At 44.2% G+C, this 10531-nt stretch overlaps 2 protein-coding genes across 2 annotated transcripts; both read right to left on the bottom strand.

Annotated features, from left to right (window-relative positions):
• Nucleotides 1-309: 309 nt before the first annotated feature.
• Nucleotides 310-1989, bottom strand: LOC127301872 (probable carboxylesterase 12). Its single transcript, XM_051332154.2, has one exon. It carries the CDS (start codon nt 1968-1970, stop codon nt 666-668), a length of 1305 nt encoding a protein of 434 aa, XP_051188114.1. The 5' UTR covers nt 1971-1989; the 3' UTR covers nt 310-665.
• Nucleotides 1990-2187: 198 nt separating this feature from the next.
• LOC127301870 (protein transport protein SEC23 C) lies at nt 2188-10272 on the bottom strand. Its single transcript, XM_051332153.2, has 14 exons — nt 10084-10272; nt 8378-8956; nt 8061-8276; nt 7780-7953; nt 7139-7300; nt 5953-6095; nt 5287-5362; nt 5017-5192; nt 4847-4928; nt 4494-4571; nt 4067-4228; nt 3665-3928; nt 3427-3531; nt 2188-2518 (listed from the first exon to the last, which is right to left on the bottom strand). Exons 2-14 carry the CDS (start codon nt 8885-8887, stop codon nt 2375-2377), a joined length of 2292 nt encoding a protein of 763 aa, XP_051188113.1. The 5' UTR covers nt 8888-8956; nt 10084-10272; the 3' UTR covers nt 2188-2374.
• Nucleotides 10273-10531: the final 259 nt, after the last annotated feature.

Genomic DNA, 10531 nt, shown 5'->3' with positions numbered 1-10531 from the left:
ATAGTTGTGGGACTCTTTTTTATTAATGAAATGGGGGCGTTTACCCCAGCATCTGCATCGAAGTTTTCGCACCTAGAGAAAAATGGAGAAGTATCATCTGGTCACAATTAGCCATGAACGACGAGAAGCAGACCAGGAAGCACATCCTCTTGCACAATCGGCAGCAACTTTCCATATCGTGAGGCATGTGTGGCTGATCAATGGACGGCCGGAATATTGTTAGTAGGAGCGTGTTGTTTGGTTAGGCTTATTTCTGACTTTTGGATTTTGACTGCTTTTGGCTTTTGAACAGATATTGTTGAATGATAATAAAGCCAAAAAAAGCAACATGAAGAGTACCTATTTAAATGATTTTCTGGATAATAAGTCAAATCCAAAAATCAGAAATTGCATGAATCACAACTACTGGATTCACTTGGCCGCGGATCCCCGGATCCATCGCGTCAATGAAGATCGATCTATGATGGGCATGCATCGACTGCACTAGACTTCTGAGCAAAACCAAACGGAACTAAAACATGATAAACTATACTAACCAGCAAGGCTAACTACTCCAACAATGTGTGGCTGTCTGGCTGATTACTCCTCCAAGTGATCTGGAAATTCATGTAAACTCTTGAAGTTTGAGTTGACAAAGCTCCAGCTCCGCTAAAGAACTCCATCGATCAGGCACCGGCAATGAACGCGACGACGCGGTCCATGAGCTGCTTCGCATTCTCGCACCCAGGCTTCCCGAGGAAGAAGACGTGGCCCTCCCCCTCGGACCCGAGCCACGCCGCGGTGCCGCGCCACCCGCTGCCGGCCACGGCGTCGTGGTACGCGCGGTTCCTCGCGGCGAGCCCGTCCGCCAGCCCCGCGGTCACGAGCATCCTCACGCACCCGAGCTTCTCCAGCGCCGGCGCGCCCGGCGCCAGTGGATTCATCCTGGGGTCGTCGGCGCCGCCCACCGCCCCGGGGCAAGCATAGGACCAGAGCATCCCGGTGACCTTGGACGCCGCCGGGGGCTCCCCCTCGACCGCCGTGGTCCCGCTGAACCACGGGTGCAGCAGTATGGCGCCCTCTACTCTTGGGCTGTTGTCGTTGGAGGCTGCTCTAAGGAGCATGTCGTGCACGATGTTGGCGCCGGCGCTGTCGCCGGCCAGGAAGAGGCGGGACAGGTCGCCGTGCTCGGCGATCCAGCCGTCCTGCGCCGACGCCGCCCACCGGAGCGCGGCCCAGGAGTCGTCGTATGCCGCGGGGAGAGGATGCTCCGGGGCGAGGCGGTAGTCGACGGAGACGGCAAGCACTCCTGCCTCGGCGGCGAGGGCGTTAACATAGTTGTGGTACGCGGCGTCGTCGGCCGACCCGAGGAGGAAGGCCCCGCCGTGGAAGAAGACGAGGACCGGGAGCTTCGTGGGGGAGTGATGATCTGGGAGCTTTGGAAGGTAGAGGCGCACCGAGACGCCGGTGTCGGCGTCGAGGACGACGTCCCTGGAGGTGACGCCGGTGGCCTCGTCCAGGCCAGGAGGCGAGAGGGTAGGCTCGTTGAGGCGGTCCATCCTGCCGCTCTTGTAGATGCGGAATTGCGCCGGAGCCTCTAACAACACCTCGTCGTCCAATTCAGCTTCGGTGGCAGCTGCCTGCACAGCACCATTTTTGTGGGATGTAGAATGGATCATCCATCTCAATTGTGTTGAAATTGTGGCAAATGAGTATGGTTGCTGGAGTGGCCTTCTTCTCCGATCTACAACCAGCCGCTGCCATGGTTGGGTGGCTGCCCAGACAGAGCAAAAGGTGGCTCCGCTCCTGATGGCAATGGCCATGGCCATGGAGACGATGTATTGTGTAGGAGTAACAGCTGAAAGACCAATGTAGGCGTACAACTCATTGCGCGCATAACTCATATCATGTCCGTTCGGTTTTATCGTAACAGGCAACAGATAAGGAAGCAGATAAGCCTGTTTGTGGCCATAAGGGTGTCCAACAGTCATGGGAGGCAACCACGTATACCCCGACCTAACGTAACAGCCCAGCCGACCAGCCCCAGCCCTATGCATTGCTGGAGAAACAGCCGGTACCTTCTTTCTCAACAACAGATGTTTGCGCGTTGTGTGAAACATGCCAACTATAGTACTCCGTAGTACTAGTTATGTTTCAGAACAGAAGATAACGGTCGATCGACATATACGGAATAGAGACGTCGAAGCCTGGTTCAGAAATGCACCATTTATATTCTTTTTTATCGGATGGTATAAGCACCAACCCAAGATCACCCAAGCAAATGTAAGGCATCATAAATACTCCGTAAAATAAAATAAAATAAACAATGTTTCTTTCTGTACAGCAGAAGAAATGGCTGGTGGTACAAAATTGTTCTATGCAGTGAGACAGTATCCTATTGGACCGATAACCGCTGGAGATGGTCCATGAAGACGTCGAAGCTCACATCATCTGTGAATATCACGTCTCCTCCAGATGCAGCAGCATTATCGGAGTTGTACGTAACAGATGGATTGAGCTTTGCCAGTAAAAATCGAGCCTGGTGGTTCAGAGGAAAGTAGATATTTAGCAACAACACATGACAAATAAAAAGAGTTGTAAAATGTACACGCAAAGGTAAGCCGCTTGATTTTAGGTTAGGTACTCGTGCATGTCAAAAAAAAAAACTTGAGAACATTCATAGAAGAACATGTAAACCCACAAAAACAAATGGCAAATTTTGACCAAGTGTGTAATTGCTCTGCTATAAAAAAAAATACTCCCTTGTGTGTAACAGTATGGACCGCCTCAGAGCTCCCTTATGACCAGACAGAGCATAAGGGTTTTATCGTAACAGGCAACAGATAAGCAGTAACAGGAGTAGTTGGATCTTTTGTAGTTTTTGTGCGGCACGCATGGATCATTTTGGCATGAATTTTTGCAGTTGCACATGTTGCACATCTTTGAATTTTCGGATCCAAAAATAACACACCCTTGCGTGTAATAGTTGCAAAAGAGAGCTCCTAAGACGGATGAAAGCAAGTCCATTGCCCACAGTGCGGCTACGCCAAAACTAACCCAGATAGACTAGCCATAAGTATTGTGTAAGCCTTCATCTATTCTACTTACATGGCAGTATGCTACTATAGCATACTACCACATTTCACACTACTTTGCTTGACTGACATGTGAACATACTAATATCACATGAGTAAAATACTTCCACAGCATTATAAGATTAACCACATCTCAGTGGTATGAGATTAACGGTTCATTATTGTACATCCATGTGAAGGGTTTGTAGAAACAGTGCTATTTAGTGTAGCTGCTTCGATTTGAAAGTTATGCCTTTGGTCTAAAACAAGTTAAATATTCAGTTCATCATACTTAACTAGTCTATGAACTATCCTATTCATCTGCAAATAGAACAAAGAAATAAACCAAAAGAACAAAACAATAAAAAAATACCTGAGATCCATGTTGATCACAGACAACCAAACGGGGTACAGGAAACCGCTCCTTGATAATTGTATCAGCTTCCACATGTGGATCTTTTAACAGCTTGGCAAAGACCTGAACATCATGCAGGATTAAGCACTGGAAAGGCCTTTACATTGCAATCTAGATGATATATTCATGACCAATAAAGTAGACTTGGTTGGCATCAGTAAACCAACATTATTCTGCCCTATCTGACAAAAATTACCTCGTGGCCTTCTTGATCTTGGTAACCCGCATTTCGCCATTGTGCAATGGTCATTCCATGGAAGATAACAACAGTAAAATAAGAATCCAATAAAAGGATCTTGTCAGGAGCAATTGCAGTTACATCCAAGAGAACTGGCATTGGCTCTGATTGAAATGAGTAGGATATAAGTGAAGGCTGAATCATCGCAACTGTATTGCCTACATTTTCCCTCTCCAACATCATCCTAAAATATGCGGTTTCATCAGGGCTATTGTTAAAAACCTGCAAAAAGGTAAGAAATTCAGTATGTGAATAAATTATCTATCTTTGAAGCATTTTTTAATAAAGAAAGTCGAACCCTAAACATGTAAATTTTCTATCTTCGAAGCACTGTTTAATAAAGAAAGTCAAACCCTCAACCTGAACAAACTGAGAACGCCTCAAATTAAACATAAACTGGGGAAATATTGATAGACGTGGAGACAAACTGAAGGATGACGGTGTCTCCTTCTGATAGTCTCCAAATTTGGTACATAAACGTATCAAGGCTCGATCAAGCCATCTTATTGGATCGAAATCAGCCTGAAACATGCAGAGAAGATAATGTTTAATAAATATGACAATATAGCTTGAATTCATAGAATTTTAAGGGCTGAATTATTTCCCATAAACTATGTGAAATCAAAAGCTGAGCCACTGTGTATAGCTGAACAAATACTACTTCAAAGATCCATCTCAGCAAAGTGCGATATGCATTCAGCTTGTGTGCAAAACAGCAGAAAATGAAGTAATATAATTTGTGTGTTCACTTGTAAATTATTTATCATGAAATTTATCTTGGAAGTACCTCAGTTTCCATCTTAAAGGAGACCAAGCGTGCCACAACTGCAGCAGCGGTTTCTTGATCAAAGCCATCAACCAGCTCCTGAAACACAAAAAAGTTAATTTAACAAACAATATTTTTTTTGTTCAAAAGAACAAGGGAACAGCAGAAAACATATCAGATTGGAAAGGAACAAGCATGTTCTTGCTTTAACAGTGTTCTTGTTTTACCCGCAAAAAAAAACTGCGTTCTTGTTCTAGTATGCAACAAGACACATTTAAATGTGTGTGCATGTCTGAAAAAAAAGAACTAGGCTCACTAGAAGAAACGTCAGTGCTAATTCCTGATTACCAAAGTGACCAAAGATAGAAACTTGCCTGCACACTAGCAGAACCAGAAGACCATTGTCTGGAGATCGTAGTAACCCGTAATCTCATCTGGCCCTCATGATGCTGATAGCTGAATGTAACACCCTCAAGTCAGCAAGGTAAGTCATTTAAAGCAGAACCAGATGCTTAGGAAAAAACAAAATCAACATGTTCCTTACTAGGTTACATATTGAAAGTAGAGCTGGTTGCTTGTCTGTTGAGCTACTGAATCTGGACCAACTTTTCTCGAGATATCATATACGAAGCAAAGTGATGTTTTCTTGTCAAGACCACACATCTTCCAAGCACTAGTGTTTCCCTGACCAATAACAGTATCTGCAGACAGGGGACTTTTCTGCATATGATAACTGCAGCATTAGAACAGCACAAAACTGCATATTCTTATCGTTCTATAAGCTTATAGCTTACAGATGTTAACATGGCTGTACCTTCTCCAGGGAAGTACAAGGCCCAATAATGCCTTGAATCTTTACGTCTTTTGAGCAGTTAATCTCAAGAATACCACTGTTGAGGCAATTCGAATGTATTAATATCAAATTATAAATCGAAATGACACCATACAAACAATGGATGTAGTAGTATATTGAAAAAATTTAGGTTATTGATGATGCTATTAAAAGCTAAGTCGTTTCAGAAAAACACCCTATATGGTATTATCAATGTTGGCGGAACAATGAGACAAAAGTCTGAGATAAATAATGGGTGCTTAAAGTAGATTTATTATTTGCAAACATGCAAACAGTTTAAGATTGATGTAGTACTCCGTATTATAAATAGTGCCTGGCAGCCAATCACGCCATATTTAGGCATCCATGCGGGTGGCTTTGATGTTCAGAGCAGCTGAGCTATCTTGAAAGCTTTGTGGGCACATGTACAAGATAGTATGAAGTACTAAAAAGAGGAAACCCTCACGCTATGGTGAAAAGAGCTATAGGCAGTGGTTCGTCGAGGGATAAGTGCAATGTGCATTTGAAAAGTTTTAAAAGAAGGCCACTCAGTCCCTATTTCTCATTTCAAATATAATGATTCAAAAAAAATTACAAAATCCGCACTACAACTCAAAGAAAATCGAGCTAGAGAAAAGAATGGTTTACTTGAATGATAATCCAAGGTTGTTGTCTGCTGACTGAAAGATGCGGAGAAGCGAGTCTTTGAAAACAGAGTGACCAAAACTTTCAGCAAGCACAACAATTCCCCCAGTCTTCTCAATTGCAACCTTCATTTCAGCAACACCAACCTGACAACTCAAAACATAAAAGAACTTATCACTTCCGAACAAAATAGCAATGCATCTCTGTCCACACACTAAATAGTGCACACAAATGTGAATTTATGTGGCTCCGTATGGTAGTGCGGTAGCATTTCAAAAGCACATGTTTTCATCCAGTTCTGGATACAACAGTTAGTTGAGAGCATTTCATATCCACAAGAGCGGAATCTTAATAGAATTAGCAAATATTCCTGTAAATAACTAAATGCCATAGTGCAACACAGCAAAACAACCACAGACGGACCCTTCAAAACTCTGTGCTCCTATTAGGCAACTGTTGGAGCAACTGTGCAGTTTCTTACATCTACATGCAAACAATGTAACAGTACTTGTGTTGAGGTCCCTCACTGGCTGTAGGAGCAGCTATGATGATGCTTTACACAAAATGGCCAAAAAAAGAAGGGGGGGGGGGGGGGGGTGGGGGTGGCTACTTTCAGCGCAAGCAACAGTTAAAAATACCTACAAATTTCATAGAAACGATACAAATAAGCAATAATCAATGGCTCCATAAATATTAATTCCTACAAGCTACTGCCAGATCAAGGAGAAAAGGGTAAACATTAGGGAAGGCATGCAGCAAACAGCTATCCATAAAAGGGTATGTATGGCCTCATCCTTACCACCCCCTCCATTCTCTTTTACTTTTCATTGTGGATATTGATGCTGTCTCAAGTACACAACTTTGATCTAATTATATATTAACCAATACTACAAATGCAATTATATGGAAGTACTTTTGATGGCAAATCTACTCAATGTCATTTTCGGACAAATTTAAGTATTTATATACTAGTAAAAAAATTACAGGTTTGACTGTCCTACAGCCAGGACTAGCCCTTGGTGGCATATTTTTATAGAAGAATAAACTTGAGCGCCACACAGAGTCGAAGACTTGAGCTACGATGAACTGCATACGCACCCGTGCATACCAACGCTTTGTTCTCAAATTTGATTATATAATATGACAACATTTATACATGAACGGAATGAGTGTGACATAGAGAACAGACCTGGTCGACTGCACATGCAAACAAATCCAGAACATGTCCTTGGTGCACAAGCTGCTTGGCAATCTGATCATAGAACTTAACAGCTTTATCATAAAGTGGAGCCGAGTCTTTATCGAGGTCTTTGTGTGAGCGAATTGGCTCTGACAAGGATTTGGATACAATCTGGAAATTTTGCAAAACAGTCATCATACTACAGAAGAAAGCATACACAGAAATATGTATACAACATACAGTTATTGAGATATATGAAAATCACTAGATGATGTAAGGCTCAAACATAATCAGTGGTGTGTATTGGTATCCTTCAATAGAATATGACATTTTGATGTGCAGAGAGTTGACATAAAACGAATGAAAACATAGATAAACGTGAGTCTGCCTTTTCAAGAAAAGAAACAATATTTCTCATGTGACAAACAAAGGTGCAATGCTAGAACATGCAAAAATCACTTAATGCTCAAATATAATATGGTAGTGTTTCTCAGCACATTGAGGGCCCTACGAAAAATCCAAAAGAAAGGATGGTGCTCTGAGTAATCCCAGTTGCCCATCCAAACAACATGTGAACCAACAACTGTGATAGTGTGAAATATAACCAAATAGCTCAAAACAATCGACAATCATTTATTATTTGGACTTACAGAACCAGGTCCCTCTGTAGACGGGCCACCAATAAATGCCATGATCCTGGCACCTGAGCCAGGGACACAGACGCCCAGGAGACTGGCTGCCACACTTAATGCAGCTCCAGTGCATCTTGATGCACGTTGATCGGCTGGAATATGCCAAGGGTCTTTTTGCAGACCTTCGATAACCTAGACATACAGTGAAATCATATCATGGACTTGCCACATTAAAAGTATGGGATATGAAAAACTATATGAACAGACTGATTTCATATGGGGATGCTATTCATTCTTACTGAGTTCAATACAAACTCGCACTCAGAAGCAGGCACCAAGAACCTAGAGATGCTCTCTGATGAAAGACCATCCCTAGTTCCAGCTATCACCCCCGTGGCGGGCTTTTGCTTGCCAGAAAAAAAGCACATTTGATCCAATATTTGTTCCTTGCTGACCTCTTTTGTTCCCTTGAACACATATGACTTTGGCAGCAAGCCAAAACCCAATTCATGCACCTACATGAACCATTATTGAAAAGGTATTCCTAAATCATCCATGAATATTGAACGAAAAAATTTACGAATAGAGCATTAATGAGTAAACACAGAACTATTACCTGTACATATGTCCCAAAAGTAATGAATCCAACCAGGGAATTATCTGGCAATAGCTCGGCAGTCTGCGCCAGAGCAGACTTCAAATAATCAATTTCTTCCTCGATCATGCAAGTATCCACGACAAACATGAAAACTGGAGGCGCTACAGGACCAGTTTCGGCAGCGGATATGTACTCCATAGTGGTATACTGAGGGAAGAGTTCTGGAGGGAGATTATTTTCTGAGATCGAGGAGTAGTGTTGAGGGAATTGATTGCGCTGAAAGCAGAATGTACACTGCCAGATCTTGGAATTATAGTCAACACTGGAGAAGGGGTTGAGGATCGAACGACACATGCGGCAGCGAAGGGGAGAATATGGGACTACTGTCATCTTATCAATTGGCTTCAGAGGAGTATAGATGGCAGAAACAGGGACCACACAGCTCAAAGCATCCTCCCTTGTGCCCGGAATAACATTCCATGGCATCCTTATCCCATCCACTTCCTCAAGCTGAAAGAACTCCGCCATTTTCAATAGAGCAGTGTTATATGCTAATTATGCCAGGCCTCCACGACCGCAAGTAAAACAATACCCAGCCTGCAAGTTTCAAATTAATAGGAAGTGAAAACTTGGTGACCATAAGCAGACGAAAGTCGAGAACAGAGACCATGCAAACGGACGCTAGTAGTTCAATTCAATCTGCTCAAATACTATATCTGATGCAATAGTTGTTCTACATCAAAATTAAAAGGTTGCACTATCCTAGCAATCCGATTTCACCAAGACCAAGGTACTGGTACATTGCAAAAATCTCAGTACACGGTGAGCTAATATAACCAACGTTTCAGCCTGACCATACAGGTTTGAAAATCAAGCTGAATAATAGCAATTCTCAATCTCCAGCTTCCCCGACAATTGGAGTGGTTCACAGCATCAATAACTCATGATAACTCTCCAGTGTACACAACTTAGGAAAAACTCCGAATAGACGCAAGATCACATGACTTCTTAGTTGTTACATTCGTGCCTCTTTTTTTTTTGAAACGGAGGCAAAAGCTCATTCATTAATTAAGAAGAGAGTGGCTGATTTTTAGGAGAAAACCGGGCGAAAATCTACAATAACAGGGCCAAGCCCACACCAACAACACCACAACCAAGCCTAACATAGACCCGAACAACAACACAAGAGACCACAAACGAACACTCCAAACACGACACTCCAACACCGCGCCGACAAAGACTGGCCATGACACCGGGGCCACCCATCAATCAACCACGGATCCAGGGTACCCAGCAACCAAGGTGGGCAGAAAATCGCAAACCTCTGAACAATCAATGGGACACAGCAGCACAAAATTATTACACCCAAAGAGCCCAAAACTCTGAATGACTGCATGGGCGCCAGTGTGCATAGATCAGAAGTGGATCTTCTAACAGAGAAAACGCAGGCATCGATTAGCCTACATTGCGCTCTTCCCCACAAACTAGCGAAGTAGGGAGGGGTTGATTTCGATTTACTCTATGTTATGATGAAACCACCGCAATAAAACACCCGAAATCGGAATTGCTTCCCGGCAACCCGCCCCACCCACCGAACACCGAAATTTCTCGCAGCTAACCACGGCGAACCCTAGATCTCCTTCGAGAAAACATCGACGTTGAAGGAAAAAACGTAGAAGCTGCAGGCTGATGTGGCGATTACGAGAAGCGACGAGGCGGCTCACCTGCGAGTAACGCCGCACCGCGCCGCGGGAAGCTGGAGGGCGGTGACCTCCTAGATCCGGCCGCAGCGGTGCCGGCGTCGGCGTCGCCGGAGCTGGGGGAGGCGGCGATCGACGCGGCGCGGTGGAGCCCGCGACTCGATCGGGATTCAGGAGAGGATTCCGCACTCTGGCAGTCGGGGGACAAGACGAGAGCGGTGAGTTGGCGCTGGAATAACGTGTGCGGGTGGGGCCCGATGGCAGGCGATGGACGGCTTGGATGCGCGCGGCTAGATGAGAGGGCAGATCGGACGGCTCGTATGAGGTTTGCTCGCGTGGCCTGGTCTACCGGTTTTCTAGACAGCGCCGGGTATCTCATCAATGGCAAATTAATTCTGAATCGTCTTCTCGGACAACCCCGAACCGAACCGGAATCGATCTAATTTTAGACGGTTTACTCATGAAAGGGAAA

The sequence above is a fragment of the Lolium perenne genome, chromosome 5 (assembly GCF_019359855.2).
Source record: "Lolium perenne isolate Kyuss_39 chromosome 5, Kyuss_2.0, whole genome shotgun sequence".
Taxonomy (NCBI): domain Eukaryota; kingdom Viridiplantae; phylum Streptophyta; class Magnoliopsida; order Poales; family Poaceae; genus Lolium; species Lolium perenne.
This window is presented reverse-complemented; position numbering and strand designations above follow the sequence as displayed.